Source organism: Schistocerca serialis, chromosome 12 (assembly GCF_023864345.2).
Source record: "Schistocerca serialis cubense isolate TAMUIC-IGC-003099 chromosome 12, iqSchSeri2.2, whole genome shotgun sequence".
Lineage (NCBI taxonomy): Eukaryota > Metazoa > Arthropoda > Insecta > Orthoptera > Acrididae > Schistocerca > Schistocerca serialis.
Genome location: NC_064649.1, coordinates 131026693 through 131044107, shown reverse-complemented (window position 1 = coordinate 131044107; position 17415 = coordinate 131026693). Strand labels below are relative to the sequence as shown.

Here is a 17415-nt window from a genome sequence, read left to right as displayed (position 1 = left end):
TGGAGAGCTGCATCAAACCAGTCTCAGGACTGAAGACCACAACAACAACATAAATGACCTTGTGTATAACACTGGAAGTTCACTGAGGCTTTTTGCGGATGATGCTGTAGTATATCAAGAGGTTGTAACAATGGCAAATTGTACTGAAATCCAAGAGGATCTGCAATGAATTGACACGTGGTGCAGGAAATGGCAATTGAATCTCAATGTAGACAAGTGTAATGTGCTGCGAATACATAGAAAGAAAGATCCTTTATCATTTAGCCACAATGTGGCAGGTCAGAAACAGGAGGCAGTTAATTCCAGAAATTATCTGGGAGTAGGCATTAGGAGTGATTTAAAATAGAATGACCATATAAAATTAATCGTCGGTAAAGCAGATGCCAGACAGATTCATTGGAAGAATCCTAAGGAAATGCAGTCTGAAAACAAAGGAAGTAGGTTACAGTACACTTGTTTGTCCACTGTTTGAATATTGCTCACCGGTGTGGGATCTGTACCAGATAGTGTTGGTAGAAGAGAGAGAGAAGATCCAACGGAGAGCAGTGCACTTCATTAAAGGTTCATTTAATAATCGCGAAAACGTTAAGGAGATGATAGAAAAACTCCAGTGGAAGACTATGCAAGATATATGCTCAGTAGCTCAGTACGTACTTTTGTTGAAGTTTCGAGAACATACCTTCACCGAGGAGTCAAGCAGTATATTGCTCCCTCCTATGTATGTCTCGCGAAGAGACCATGAGGATAAAATCAGAGAAAGTAAGAGCCCACACAGAAGCATACCGACAAACTTTCTTTCCACAAACAATAGGAAGCCAGAATAGAAGGGGGAACCGATAGAGGTACTCAAGGTACCTTCCGCCACACACCGTCAGGTGGCTTGCAAAGTATGTACGTAGATGTAGATTTTGGAAGACGAATCGAAACCATGATCTCCATCTGGCTTATTTTGGTTACTTCCAGACTCTTGTAGCTTATGGAATAGTTTTCTGGAGTAAAAGTAAAAGTCGATTAAACGACATTTTTACATTACAGAGAAAGACTCTTCAAATTTTGTCACACAGCTCAGGGCAGGCTCTCTGCAAGCCCCTATTTAAAAAGCTGTTTGCTTACTGTTCCATCCTTTTACATACACAAATGTCGATGTTTATGAGAAGAATTCGATTTGATAACCTGCTAAATAACTCCAACTACCAGAGTTGTAACACTCGGCACTGTGCATACCTCCATATAGAACAAGTTAGAACATCCACCACTTTGGTGCCATTTTTTATAATGTGCATACTTAAAGAGGTTGAAGATGGAAACTGCTTTTAGATCAGAGTTAAAATCATTTCTTGTTCAGAAGTGCTTCTACGGTTTAAGTGAATGTGTTAGGTTATAAGATTACTACACCCTTATTCACTTTAGAGTTCTTTCAATCATGTTAGCTGATGCTTGTGTTGGTGAAGAACGTTTCTGCTGCTAGCTTTCTGCTTCCTCTGTTGTAGATGCTCGATGACAAACCTCTGCTGTGAAAGGATCTTTTGCTAATTATTTGTGATGGTTAAAGTGTTGGCAGGATTTCGTGTGCTCATGTTTTATGCCTTTTAGAAGTGGTATACAACCTTCTCCTGTGTTTTATTTTGTAAAGAGTGTTTTAAATCAAAGTTTCAGATTTTAACCACATCATCACTGATTGACTTACTGTACATCTCGTACTTTTCTGCAGTGTTTATTTTCAACATTTTTATTCCTTTTCTTTCTTATTGTGCATGTTCCACTAACAATGTAGACGATGTATTTCACAATTCCTCTTCCAATCGTGTACTGAGCGAGGTGGCTACTCCAGTCAATGTGATGGACTCGCATTCAGGAAGACTGCGATTTATTCTCTGTCGAGCCATTCCGATTTTTCCTGTGTCCCTAAGGTGACTGCTGGGATGTTTCCTGTGATTAGGCCGTGGCTGATTTCCTGCCTTATCTTCATATTATCCTATCCTATTTTGTTAATGTTTTATATGAATATATTTTTCTGTATGTTTGCGACATGTCCAATACTATTGTACCTTTGTCTATGGATGGATGAATAAATAAATAAATAGCTTTATTTATTGTTAATCCCGATCCCCAGATGTATTTCCTTTTGCTGAAAGAGATGTGATAAGCAATAAAATAAAACTGCAAAGAAGAGTCTCAGTCACAAATAAGTTACTTCTTTAAGCCATTAACAACTTGTATCAGGTATGAAAATATTAACAGGAAGCAACATCAGGTAGTGTTGTCTCTCTGGTTGCTGCGGACTATGTCATCATAGATCCAGATGACATTATTAAATAACTTCCAGAACAGTGCACTCATTTTTGAATACATACAGTGTGTGTATCAAGCTTGTTTAATGTAACTTTTGAGTGTAATTTGTAACTTCAGTTTGTTTCATCTTATTGTTTATATTAGCGTGGCATTGTTAAATTAGTGGCTCTTAAATTACTGCTCAGCATTTTACAATATTACAGTATATCTCATTTTTATACACTATGTTATGCGCCTAATTAAAGCTTCAGGTAACTTAGTAATCTTTGGAATAATTCAGGCCGAAATTAAACGCAAATAGTGAAGTTTCACTGTAGTTTCAGAGGAAATTTCATACACTTCTAAAATATTACTGAAAACACACACACACACACACACACACACACACACACACACACACACTGTTGTTCTTACAACGCACGATTTCTCCACAAGAAGATTTTGACAGATTATTCAGTACTGTCTGATGTAGTTGAAATTATATAAATTACATAACTAAATGTGGGCCATCTTATATCTGTTGGAACTCAACATCCTATTCACAGTGAGGTTTCTACTGAAAGAAGATGTGATCAAACTTTTCAAGGATTAATAAGCAGCCATGGCCTTCATAAAGATTCATCATGGTATTTTCTTGTGAAGAACTTGCAAAATCAAACATCTAAAGTGACATTGCAAAGTTTATAATTTACAATTCCACTGTTTAGCAAATCCCCCAGTGTCACTGGAAACTAATGCTTACAAATTACACGAACAAGAACAAGTTGCGACTGCTTATGAGACATTGATCCAGTACAATGCTGCGGAAATTCGCCAAGAGCTATACAGAAACGGTTATTGAACTAGCAATTTACCTTAAAGACACCACAATATAGACGGATGTAACAATTATTCTACGATAAACAAGGTAATGACAGCAATTACATAGGCTACTGTGTTACGTTCAACTTATAAGAAATCTAAATCAGTTAAATAACTGAGTACAGCTAACGAGAAACAAAACTACATACTCATATTTAAGTATTGATGCGCTTTTTTCTGAAGAATCAGCTGATGTTTCATCAGTTACGGATTCAGGAGTTCGTTCTGATGATTCTTCTTCCGCTCCCGCGATGCTATGAGACGGAGAATTTACTAGAATCAGAAGAAATAATTATTTGCTAATGGTACACTAACAGAATCTTGTTCTGAACGCATGATTTTTTAAAAAATTCTATCAAGAACTTCTACCGTAGTACAAATGGATAGGGGACATTGCTAAGACACACAAATAATCACATTACAGCGAACTACAAACTCTTCACCACTAAATAAACAATGTCTTTCAAATACAATCTGTTTGCTCTGCAGGCAACTGACCTGTCATGGGTTCACTGTCCATTTTCGGTGCGCCTTGCGTTTTCGAAACGTTAGTTTCTTCCATTGAGTTTTCCTAAATTAAATGATGTCAATTTGAACGCACAAACATTCCGAGTGACACGCTGTCAACATAAGGAATTACATAAGACTGTCAAATTTTGTTGTTGGCGTCGGCATCAATAACACTATATACGCATCACGTAACTTCCCTATGCAACGCATCACTGACTGGTCATAGACCCTGCATAGTACACCGATTTAAAGTGAAAGCGTATTCATTTATGATACATCAGAAAACCCGTGTACAATTGTTCCTTAAAACTTAATTATTGTATATTGTTCATCAGCAAATCATGACAACGGTAAAATGGTGAATAAAAGCTACGTCTACGATAAAAATAACTAATGAACCACAAAATAATGGATTTGATTTTTCATAATTGACAGCTCATAGAGAGACGCATTAAATAAATCCAAACATACAACTCATGGAATAAAAATCTACACCGACTGCGCCGCCTGTTTTTATATTGACGCAGGATAGTATCAGAGAACTTATGATAGTGATGTGTGGCGCGCAGCTTGTGTTTGTTTACATGGTAGTTTAGTAACCAATTCTAAATTATTGTTGCTTCTTTAAATATTATATTTCTGCTGAGATCTGTATTGTGAAAGACTTCAACATAAACAAAGAAAATGGTGAGATCTTTTTACTTTCATGTATATTCATTTGCTGTTAGTATGCTTTAATATATTTTTTAAAATGTTTTTCAAGGGCAAATGAATTTTTCCCTGAATTGTAGCGAAACACGTTTGCGTTAATGAAAAGATAAGTGATTGTGGTGGGCATGGTTTTAGGATTGTAATGTCAGTTCATTATTATTATATATGATGCAGTAATTCGCTCGGCTGCTCGCCCGTCCTGGGTGTATGAATCTCGTCGAACTATTAAGTCTGATGTAGGATACGAAATAAAAGTCAAACACCTACAGCATCCATGATCCCTGTATTGTTTCATTAATTTATTATTGCAGAGTGGTAGCTGTTTTCCCATAGCGGTCGCACTGGGAACACTAGAAGACAGTCAGCTACAGTTCAACAACAGACGAGTTTCTTACGTTTATTTGTTTGTGTTTCGTAACCTGAACTTATACTAAACTTGTATATTTCATTAAAATTTTCCGCTCACCATTCCCCGATTACCATTAAAAATAAAATACATTGACAAAAAAAGCGTGCAGTGAGTGCAGCTACATTAATTGACACAACGAGCAAAACTAAAACACTATACCCTGAACAGGAATAGGGCATAAATAAACTGGATTTATGCGTGCTTCTTGCTTAGGAGTACACACCTTGTAGATCACAGGTGCTGAAAGATTTGTGCAAATATATTATTTTAGAAACAATGACGCTGAAAGTGAAATAGGGCTGTATAGACAATACCCAACCTAGGATTATTCCATTACCAACATCAATAGATAGATGTGCTAAAAGTGACCAGTGTGATGCAGTGGTTGGCACTGGACTCTTACTTGGGAGGGACGAGTGTGGTTCAAGTCCCTGTTCAGTCACCCTGCTATAGGTTTATTGTGGTTTGCTAATTCACTTCATTTGAATGTTATGGCATTTCTTTTAATAGGAGATACTTGGTTCCATCCTCAATGCTTAAGTTCAGCAAATGCTCTGTATATAAAAATCCCAGTGTCATCTAGGCATAACAAGCTTAGTATTTAGTGATGGTCCACTCCAAAAACTTGGTCAAGGTGAGCGACTGATCTGTAGTGTAGAATATCAGATCAGCTGAACCTACTGATAACCAATGTCAACTTCGTTGGGTCGACAGAAGCGTCCGATCCCACGCGTCGGCTTTGACCCGTGACGTAAGGGTGTTGTCGTGTGTGACGTCATGACGGCGCGGAGTTTGGTTTGAGTGTGGCTGTCTCCAGTTCTGTTTTATCTTATTTTATTTACTTTTCTGATCTGTTCGTTCTATCTCGTGAGATTTTTTTTAAATTTAAAAACACTTATTACTTATTTTAATTATCTGTTTCCTCCAATTTCTGTTTTAGTTTATTATATTTATCTTTCTGATCTGTTTGTTCTATCCCGTGAGATTGTTTTTTTTTTTTTTAAAAAAAGACAAAAAACACTAATCAGCTACTGAAGCATCTTTATCTTCTATGGGTTGAGGGGTTACGACCCCTAGGGAGGTGGGTGGGTATTCATGCATGGCTGTCTTCACTTACACGTTGTAGCTACGCAAGGCGTCTAAATTTGTTTATATTTAGTTTGCCCCCCACCCAAAACACCCCATTTCCAGCACTTGTCCCGTTAGTGTCATTAGGCTTCTTGTGGAAAGTGTGTGTGTTTGTTTTTGTTTCCGCCATATTTGTGACGTTATGGGTCAAAGCAGATGGGCGGGATCGGATGCTTCCGTATTTCCACTTCGTTCTGTATCATAATGATGATGTGTCAGGTGACATCGTACATTATACATGTACATCTATATTCTGCAAACCACTGTGAAGTGTCTGGCAGAAGTTACATTCCACTGTACCAGTTATTATGGTTTCTTCCTATTCCGTTCATATATGGAGTGCAGGAGGAAGGACTGTTTCAGTGTCCCAGTGTGTGCTATAAATAATGTAACCTTGTCCTCATGATCCCTACAGGAGTGATTTGTAGGGAATTGTAGTATATTCATAGAGTCATCTTTTAAAGGCAGTTCTTAAAACTTCAAAACTAGACTTTCTTGGGATATTTTCTGCACCTCTCCGCATTAAACCCACTATCCACCACAGTACCTACATTTATGACCGCTGCCATCCCTTCCACACCAAAAAATCCCTCTCATATAGCCTAGCCACCTCTGGACGACCTATGCCCAGATGCAAGAACTCCCTTGCCCAGTATACTGGAAGTCTCATGAAGGACTGCACAGACAGGCATTACCCCCAAATCATAGCCCACCCCTTATCCTTCCTCAATGCCCAAGAATCAGCTACAAAGAAGTCTCCTCCACATCACCCATTATCACCCTGGACCGGGAGAACTGAATCACATCCTTCATCAGAGCTTTGATTAGCTACCATCGTGAAAATGAGGGACATCCTTTCCACACCTTTCCATCGCCCACCCAACCTCTACAACATCCTATTTCATTTCTATGCCCATCCCCAGTGCTTTGCCATGGAGACCATATCCCTCCATCTCTGAAAGCATCCTTGTTATACTCCAACTCTGCCGCAAAGAGTGCACAGCCTTTTACATTGGTATGTCTGGCAACCAGCTGTCCACAAGGATGTATGGCAATTGCTGGACTGTTGCCAAAAACAAAGTTGACCACCCCTGGTACAAGGTGCAGCTGAGCACAACATATGCAATTTCAATGGTTCCATCTCTATCCTTCCCTCCACCACCATCTTCTCTGAACTACACAGGTTGGAGCTATCCTTGTTACACATCCTTCACTACCATAATTGCCCTGGTCTCAATCTCAGATAACCCATTGTCCCCCCACCCTCTACGCAACATTTTTCTCTTCCTCTGTCCTACCACCCTCTCCAAATTCACATCCTCAATTCACCTCCAGTGTGTGCTGTACCCCACCAACTCATTCACCTGTGTATCACATGTTTAGCCCGAGCACGTGACCCCTTCGCCCTCCGGCATTTCTAGATGGCAAACCAGCTGCCTTTACACATCATAATCAACACGACCTCCACTCCAACCTACCCCACTTGCCAAACTGCAGCACTGGAATTGTGGGTACATCTGGTTTAGATCTGCTTTTGAAAGGACCATTTTTTATCCCTGTGTTTTCAGCTTTCGTTACGAAGAATTCATTGAATTTAGTAGTTACTGGTTAAATTTCATATAATCTTTCTCACTGGCACTGTCATGTGGGTGTTCAGTATGATTTTCCTGGCCAAGTTTATTCATTTCATGCCTAATAATGCTTTATCCATTCATAAATTTTCCTTGTCTTGATTTTGAATTTTTTTTTTTTTTTCTTTTTTACGTGGTAAGTGGTTTTTGCCTTTTCTGATAACATAATGAAGAATTTTGTAGTGCTGTTTATAGTGCATTTATAAGTTTTTATTAGAGGTGGTATTTTGCGTTAAATAAAGTTGTCTCTGTCTTAATACAAGATATTTTGATGCCAGATGTTAACCATCCCGTTTTTCAACTTCCACTGTTAATGGCTCTGGCCTATTGTAAAGGAAGGTGGGTAAAACTTATGTATTGGACTACCCCACTCCCCCTTGCGTTTTTCAATACGGCATTGGTGTAAACATTAGGCTTCACTATTGGTCAATTTTTACTACAATCAGTGTTTTCTGCCTTCACATTCATTGGCTTCACCAACTCACAGCCAACATTTCAAGAGCAGTCCAATACATAATTTTAACTGAAAAATGGATTCATAATGTTGTAGGGATATTTTTTTGGAAATAATTAAAATTATCACCTCTTGTGTGTTCTTGATAAACTTCTTCCCATTTTTCACCGTGTAAATTTTCTCGTAATATCACTGAGACACCATTTATAATTATGTGAAATTTTACTTTTCCTGTCTTAGTTGAACCTGATTGATGGGGATACTTTATTACTGCCATTTGGCCATCATGATCTGATAAACATATCACCTATTTTCTAATTGAAAATGTTGATGTGGTGATCAAACCAAAATGCAAATCAGTAACAGTGGTGCTCTCAATCGGAATTGTCCACGATTAAATGTGTATTGAAATCTCCACATATGATCACTTCCCAGTTATTTGTACAAAATCTTATTAGGACTACTCCTGATTGCTTAATGAAGCTTTAAACATTTCCTGTTGTGTACTATAAACTGTATGTTTCCAGTTCTGTCACTGAAGTACAGCACTTGAATAGCTGTTGAATGCAGTATTCACTGACATCTACGACCTGGGACTCAATTCCCCTTTTTGTGTATAATGCCGCTCCCCTTTTCCTCATATAATGCCTGCAGTAATAAGACAATATGTATCCATCTGCGTACATCAGCTCAGTTTCTGTGACTTTCAAATGATGATTTGTTGTGCATAGCACATCTGTAGAAATACCTTCAGGATTTTCAGTGTCCTGTAGCGACATGAGAAGCTCATTTTACTTACTGAACAAGCTTCTTATGTTTATGTAGAAAAATCCAAATATATTGTAATTGTTAACGTCTGTGCTGTCCAAACTGCTGTTTTTCATTTCTAAATTTATTGTTGCACCTGTGTGTGTAGTTATTTAGCAGCTCTGTCTTTTGGAAACATTTGCACTAAAAACCACCTAATTAAAATATTGGAAACCATAGGGATTGGACACAAAATATTCTGGTTATGCTGAATGCTTCCAGAAGTGGAGTCATGCAAGTATCCTCTTATGGGAAGCATTTAGGTGTAGACCACGCCGTATGTGATATGATTGTGTGAGGGGTGACGCATCCGTCACATGTGATCACGCTAATCTGGTGAGTGACTTAGAAAAAACTATACACATTCAACAAAACACTTCATACAGGGCTAATCATATCACTCAAGGATTGACGCAACCATGTGTAGAGCATTCCCAATGATGTACCTGACATTATCTTCTGTTGTGTATTAAGGTTTTGGTCCAAATTGTTTGCAGCACTCCCAATAACCCCTACAACATCTTCTTTATCAAGTCTTCCCGCCACGCATCATATGGTGGATTGCAGAGTATGTATGTAGATGTAGATGTAGAATCTAAATTTCAGTTGATATCACTTAGTTCTGTGCGTAGTGTAAAAATATTAGTTACCTAGTGTTCATTACCCAGAGAGTTCTGCACTAGTTCAGATACTCCCCTCCCATGACTACTGCGTCAGTCCGAAAAGTTTTTGAGAGCAATTTTTTAAAATAGATACATTGCTTTTAATGTACAGGATCTTAAAAGTCTTCAAAGTATGTTCCTTCAGCTCTATACATTGCTGCCACTGCTTCGCAAGTCTGCTTAGACTACCCGGAAGGCACACGAAGGAAAACTCGTTGAAACAGTGTGTTGGCGTCTCTTTTACCCTCTCCCTCAACCTGTGATGGTCTTTCAAGTATCTCTTTATCCTCAGAAACAAAAAGGAGTTCAGTGGTGTCTGTTCAGGGCTGTATAGCAGCTGAGGCGGCATTGCCACACTGTTTTTGGTGTGAAATTACTACACTAGGTCAGTGTGGTTGAAACATTGTTGTGATGCAAAATCCAGTTGTTTGTTACATCTTTCCTGATGCATGTCACCCTTTCACACATCATTGTGAGGACTTGAGTGTGAAAATAGCAGTTAACAGTTTGTACTTGGGGCACAAATTCACTATGAATCACACCTTAGGAGTCAAAAAAAGAAAATGAGCATTGTCTTAACCTTGGATTTGTTTAAGTAGGCTTACCCCAGATAAATTTTGTGTCAGAAAGCTATTCCACTTTTTGAACAACAGTGTGATATTGATCCAGTAGCTGCCAGAATATCACCAATCTGATATTTACTGTATGCAACTTTATTCATAAGTATGATACGTGCCTTGTTTTGATTTTGTAACACAGTGTAGTAGTATGCCATTTTTATTTAACAAAAGTGCCTTCCAAGGTACTGTCAAAATGGACGAGCGTGGAAACTGTCACAGAATTGACTGGAAAAATGGCACTTAGTTTTCACGTTGGCTGTAATGTTACACGGTACAGTCACATTAATGAGACCATCTCCTATATTCAATGTCAGTGCACAATAAACAATTACAGATGGCAGGTGGTAGTACTAGCAATGGTTAGCAGTAAGGGAGGGTATACAGAGTGCTTCAAATATCTCCCGAAATAAGCGTCAAACGAAAAAACTACAAAGAAAGAAACTAGTCTAGCTTGAAGGGGGAAACTAGATAGCGCTATGGTTGACTCACTAGATGGCGCTGCCATAGGTCAAACAGATATCAACTGCATTTTTTTAAAATAGGAACCCCCATTTTTATTACATATTCGTGTAGTATGTAAAGAAATATGAATGTTTTGGTTGGACGACTTTTTTCGCTTTGTGATAGATGGCGCTGTAATAGTCACATACATAGGCTCACAATTTTAGGCGAACAGTTGGTAACAGGTAGGTTTTTTAAATTAAAACACAGAACGTAGGTACTTTTGAACATTTTATTTCGGTTGTTCCAATGTGATACATGTACCTTTGTAAACTTATCATTTCTGAGAACGCATGCTGTTGCAGCGTGATTACCTGTAAGTACCACATTAATGCAATAAATGCTCAAAATGATGTCCGTCAACGTCAATGCATTTGGCAATAATGCCAAATGCATTTCTCGCGCAATTTGTCTGCTACTGATGTGCTGACTAGCCGCGACAGCAGCGAAAACACCTACTTGGGCATCATAATTTGTTGCAGGTCATGGCTGACGTTTCACATGTGGCTGAACGCTTCCTGTTTCCTTAAATAACATAACTATCTGACGAACAGTCTGGACACTTGGATGATGTCGTCAAGGATACCGAGCAGCGTACATAGCACACACCCATTGGGCATTTTGATCAAAACAGCCATACATCAACACGATATTGACCTTTCCCGCAGTTGGTAATCAGTCCATTTTAGCATGAGTAATGTATCCCGAAGCAAATACCATCCGCACTGGTGGAATGCTATGTGGTACCACGTACTTCCACGTTTGTGACTATTACAGCGCCATCTATCACAAATCGAAAAAAGTGGCCCAACTAAAACATTCATATTTCTTTACGTACTACACGAATATGTAATAAAAAATGGGGGTTTCTATTTGAAAAAACGCAGTTGATATCTGTTAGACCCATGGCAGCGCCATCTAGCGGGCCAACCATAGCGCCATCTGGTTTTCGCCTTCAAGCTAGACAAGTTTCGTTTTTTGTAATTTTTTTTGTTTGACACTTATTTCCCGTGATATTTGGCCCAGTTGCTATCAATGGACCACCCTGTATAAAGCATGTCAAATTCATTCTCAAGACAGTGCAATCATTGTCATAGTGCAGAAGTGGAGCGATTTATCTGACGTCTGAAAGGGCACGATCGTTGACGTTTGAGCCAAGGGTGAAACATTTCCAAAACAGCTAAGTTTGGAAACTGTTTGCATGACGCCATGCATCGCAAAATGGCACTATTCAAAACTGATGCTGAGGCAACACTGATGCACTGTTGGCCATAGATGACAAGGATGAAAGTCAGCTGCACAGATGTTTATGGGAAAATAGACGTGCAGCTGTTGGGCAAATGACCACATAGATGAACCGAGGGGCTACCGACAGTATCTCCTCAATGACTGTTCCACGAACGTTGCTGAATTTGCTTGCCTACACCACAATTGGACGCCCACTGAGTGGCAACAGGTGGCCTTTTCAGATAAATCATTTCATGCTATATCGGACAGATGACCACTGGCATTTATGGCATGGAATGTCTGATAGCAAACACCTGCAACCGTTTAAGTAGCATTATACTTGGGGAATGTTTTCATGTCATTCCATGGGTGATCTCGTCATTCTGGAAGGCATAGTGAATCTATACAAGTATGCATCTATCATCGGGGACTGTGTCCGCCCCTGCGTGCAGTTTGTTTTTCCTCAGCTCGATGGCATCTACCAGCACTACAGTGAAGTGAGTTGAAAAGCTTGCAGTGCACGTGCGTGGTTCAGAGAGCCCCAGGGTGAGTTTACCATACTCCCATGGCCACCGAACTCCTCGGATTTAAACCCAATAGAGAATCTGTGGGACCACCTCGATCAGGTTGTTCGTGCCGTAGAATCTCAATGGACAAACCTAACACAGCTGGTTGCAGCACTGGAGTCGGTACCTTCCTGAACCTCATTGACCTGCTGCCTGCATGTCTCGCCCTGCAAAAGGTGGTTATTCAGGCTTTTGACCAGTGGTCGCATTAATGTGACAGTATAGAGTATAATATTATGAAAAGGAATGCTGCTTACCATATAGTGGAGATGCTGAATCGCAGATAGGCACAACAAAAATACTGTCACAAATAAAGCTTTCGGCCATTGAGGCCTTTGTCAACAATAGACGTACACACACACACACACACACACACACACACACACACACACACACACACACACACACAAATGCAACTCACGCACATACCTGCAGTCTCAGGCAGCAGCACCAGTGTGTGATGAGAGTTGCGACTGGGTGGGGGTAAGGAGGAGGCTGCGGCAGGGATAGTATGGTGGAGGTGGCAGACAGTGAAGTGTTGCAAGTTAGACGGAGGGCAGGGGACAGGTTGGGGGGGGGAGGGGGGGGGAGTGGAAAAGGAGAGAAGTAAAAAGACTGAGTGTAATGGTGGAATGGCGGCTGTGTAGTGCTGGAATTGGAACAGGGAAGGGGCTGGATGAGTGAGAAAAATGGCTAACAAAGGTTGAGGCCAGGAGTGTTATGGGAACGTAGGCTATATTGCAGGGAGAGTTCCCATTCGCACAGCTCAGAAAAGCTGGTGTTGGTAGGGAGGGTCTATATGGCACTGGCTGTGGAGCAGTCATTGAAATGAAGGATATCATGTTTGGCAGTGTGTTCAGCTACAGGGTGGTCCGTTTGCGTCTTGGCCACAGTTTGTCAATGGCCATTCATGCTGACAAACAGCTTGTTGGTTGTTGTGCCCACATAGAATGCAACACAGTGGTTGCAGCTTAACTTGTAGATCACATGACTGATTTCACAGGTAACCCTGCCTTTGATGGGATAGGTTATGTTTGTGACCGGACTGGAATAGGTGGTGCTGGTGGGAGGATGTATGGGACAGATCTTGCATCTAGATCTATTACAGGGGTATGAGGCATGAGATAAGGGATTGGGAGCAGGGGTTGTGTGAGGATGGACAAATATATTGTGAAGGTTTCTGTGGATGGTGGAATAGCACTGTGGGAGGGGTGGAAAGGATAGTGGAATAGCACTGTGGGAGGGGTGGCAAGGATAGTGGACATGACATTTCTCATTTCAGGGCTTGACAAAAGGTAGTCAAAACTCTGGTGGAGAATGTAATTCAGTTGCCCCAGTCCTGTGTGGTACTGAGTTACAAAGGGAATGCTCCTCTGTGGCTGTACGGTGAGACTTGGGAGGTGGTGGGAGACTGAAAAGATGGGAGATTCATTTTTGAACAAGGTTGGGAGGATACTTACGGTCTGTGAAGGCATCAGACCTTCAGTGTATTTCAAGACGGACCGCTCGTCACCGCAGATGCGACAACCACGGGTGACGGGGCTGTACGGAAGGGACTTCTCGGTATTGAATGAGTGGCAGCTGTCGAAGTGGAGGTGTTGGTGGTGGTTAGTAGGTTTGATATGGACAGAGGTACTGATGTAGCCACCTTTGAGGTGGAGGTCAACATTTAGGAAGGTGGCTTGTTGGGTTGAGTAGGACCAGGTGAAGCAAATGGGAGAGAAGTTGATGAAGTTCTGGAGGAATGTGGATAGGGTGTCCTCACCCTTGATCCAGATCACAAAGATGTCATCAATGAATCTGAACCAGGTGAGGGGTTTAGGATTCTGGGTTTGGAGGAAGAATTCCTCTAGATGGCCCATGAGTAGGTTGGCATAGGATGGTGCCATGCAGATGCCCATAGCTGTACCCTGGATTTGTTTGTAGGTAATGCCATCAATGGAAAAGTAATTGTGGGTGAGGATACAGTTGGTCATGCCGACTAGGAAGGAGGTTGTTGGCTTGGAATCCATCAAGACGTTGGGAAAGGTAGTGTTCAATAGTGGTAAGGCCGTGGACATTAAGAATTTTAGCGTAAAGGGAGGTGGTATCATTAGTGACGAGCAGGGCACCATGTGGTAAAGGGACAGGAACTGTGGAGAGTCGGTGGAGGAAATGGTTGGCATCTTTTATATAGGAGGGGACGTTCTGGTTAATAGGTTGAAGGTGTTGGTCTACAAGAGCAGAGATTCTCTCAGTAGGAACACAGTAACCGGCCACAATGGGGCATCCTGGGTGATTAGGTTCATGGACTTTAGGAAACATGTAGAAGGTAAGATTGCGGGGAGTAGTAGGGGTGAGTAGAGAGATGGACTCGGGGGAGAGGCTCTGGGATTTGAGTATCGACTGGACTCCTGCTGGATTTCTGAAACCGGGTTGCTGTGGCAAGTTTTGTAGGTGGAAGTATCTGATAGCTGGCAGAGTGTAATGAAGATAGGGTATGACACTGGCGATTTTTTGGAGATTGCCACTACGACTTCACAATAATGGGGAAAAAATTGTGTTCAAATTTGGTAGTAGCTCAAGAAGAGTAAGCAGATTTGCAGCCTGAAGTTTGCAATATTGATCATTAAAGATGATATGTGTGTGTGATCATTCTGCACATTTTGTGAATTTTTATTCAAACTGTTACCTGCACCTTCTACTATTATTACATCATCACCTTTCCCATAATCCTTCCCTAAACAGCCTAAATCACAGATAACACCAGTGAGCCCTGTGCTTCACTTAAAAAGTCTAGTTACCCGTTAATCTATTCCCACAGAGTTTTGTTGCTTAATACTTCAAAGGTCTAGAGGCAGCGGACACAAGCAATCAGACAATTTTAAGAAATTCAGCAGTCTGATGGTACATGACAGAAGATACAAGCTAAATCTAGGAAGTTTTAAGAAAATCAAGACAGTCTTTTTCCTGGGTAGTAATCACAGGAGGAGAATATTAGAACTGGTGCAAAGCTCTGTGGGAAGAGATTAACAGGTAACTAGAATTTTTAAGTGAAGCACAGGGCTCAGTGGTGTTATCTGTGATTTAGGCTGTTTAGGGAAGGATTATCGGAACGGTGATGATGTAATAATAGTAGGAGGTTCAGGTAACAGTTTGGACTGTAACCTTAATTATACAGCTCAGAATGACATCAGGCACATTAGTGACAATATTCCTTACGCCTAGCGTGAAGATCTTGTCACTTTTTGAGCATTATGACAAGCTGTGGATGAAGCATTCTTCAGCACGTGTCTTCGGCGTCTTTCGTGCTAGCGTGCTTCAATAAAATCTTCTCGGCTTATAATCTGTGTCACTCCAAATCAAATACTCGAGCCTTCGCCATCATCATCACAAGCTAAAATCACTGACTGCCAGGGCTGTGTGGTGCTCTGATATAGGTACAAAGGCAGCATCTAGAATCTTCCAGAGAGGGCCAAAGTGACACGTGTATGGAAGCAAGCAGGGCAGCTCGTATCAGCTGTGTCCCACCACAGGACCGAATCACATTATGTAGCGTGAGGGGCCGGTGCTGCATTTGAAACTGCCGCTCCCACCTCCCTACAAGTGTCGGGCCTCTGTTTTTGCTCGCATTCGATATCCAAAGCCAGTCCTCGTGCGCTACTAAGTGTGTGTCACTGGCCTCTCGTAAAATTGATGCTGTTTATTCTAATTTTGTATCCTGCTTGTATAGCAAAATCCCAATACAATGATATTTGAGTCAAAACTTTTGTGTTTTCTCGTAGTATTTTATTCCAATTTTGTAGACAATGGTCAAGTTACCTTTGTCTAATGTGTTGTGAATGCTCTGCACAATGATGAAGAACAGTGCAAATTGTTAGTACTATGTAAATACTACAAACAATCCTGTTGGAAGAACATCCACAACTGAGCATTATAGCAGAGGTTGAAAACACCGCTTCAGTTGTAAATTTATTAATTTTCACATGCTCACAGGCAGCTCATTGCGCCTGGTACATGCGGCGCTCGGGGACCACAGCACAGCTATGACACCTGAAGATGGGCTTCTAACAGTCGTGTGAAAATAAAGAAATTTACAACTGAAGTGGTATTTTCAACCTCTGCTATGTAAATACTGCCATATTCACAGGGGACACCATACACACCAGGAACTCAAAGACATGTGTTGTCTTTAATGGAGTGTATCGTATCTCTTATCTGGGAGGTCAAAACACAGTTCTCAGCCTCTGTCTCTTCAGCATGCGTATTACCCTGCTAGTCATTGTGTTTATATAAGAAAACTATTCTCACTGTTGCTGAGTGTTGTGCAGGGCATTCTCAACATATTAAACAAAAGGAACTTTAAATGTTGGCTATGGCTGAACATTATCTAGAAACCAGCCATGAATTACATGTAGAAAAGATGAAAGTTTTGCCACAGTCATTATCATATTGGGCTTCTCCTGTAAAGGAAGAGTCTACAATTAAAATAAACAGCAACAATTTTAACAGCGATCAGGTGTACACCCTTGGTAGGGGTGGGGCAGGCTTTAGACATCAGACACTAAGAAAGACAGAGGACTGATGCTTGTGGAGAAGTGAGTGTGGCCGTTTTGAACGTGGCAGCAGTCCCTGGCATCAAGGTGATGTTATTCGGTCTTGTAGTGCAACGGAGATGCTACAAGCTGCCCAGCTTGCCTCTAGTGCACTGTCTGCAAGATTCCAGATGTTGCTTTTGTGTCTTTATAAGCAGAACACTGCGCAGCCCAGGCAGTCAGTGATTTTAACTCTCGATGACAATGGTGGAGACAGTTATCGAAAGCTCGAGTACTTTATTCGACATAGTCTCGATAGTTCAAGGTGAACAGGATCAGGACCACCTCGAGCAGTTGAAAATTCGGACTATCAAAACTTGTGTGGGGGAAAAGAAATAAAACAATAATGAAAAGAATTAACCACATCAACAGTGCCTCACTTGTTTTTTTTTTCAAACTCTGACTTCTTTATAGCCTTTCAGTTAGAAGATCCTTCATATCATTTCTTTATGGAAAACTGTT

At 40.7% G+C, this 17415-nt stretch overlaps 2 protein-coding genes across 2 annotated transcripts in view; one reads left to right on the top strand and one right to left on the bottom strand.

Moving 5' to 3' along the window:
- LOC126428049 (TBC1 domain family member 5) overlaps positions 1 to 4027 on the bottom strand; it is a 164373-nt gene extending 160346 nt beyond the window's left edge. The window contains exons 1-2 of the mRNA XM_050089926.1: positions 3652 to 4027; positions 3303 to 3426 (exon numbers count right to left, since the gene is read on the bottom strand). Coding sequence (XP_049945883.1) covers positions 3303 to 3426; positions 3652 to 3715 — 188 coding nt within the window. The 5' untranslated portion in view covers positions 3716 to 4027. The remainder of the gene's footprint in view (positions 1 to 3302; positions 3427 to 3651) is intronic.
- A 181-nt stretch (positions 4028 to 4208) lies between these two features.
- The window catches only part of LOC126428171 (meiosis-specific nuclear structural protein 1-like), a 99447-nt gene continuing 86240 nt past the window's right edge, over positions 4209 to 17415 (top strand). The window contains exon 1 of the mRNA XM_050090084.1: positions 4209 to 4350. Coding sequence (XP_049946041.1) covers positions 4348 to 4350 — 3 coding nt within the window. The 5' untranslated portion in view covers positions 4209 to 4347. The remainder of the gene's footprint in view (positions 4351 to 17415) is intronic.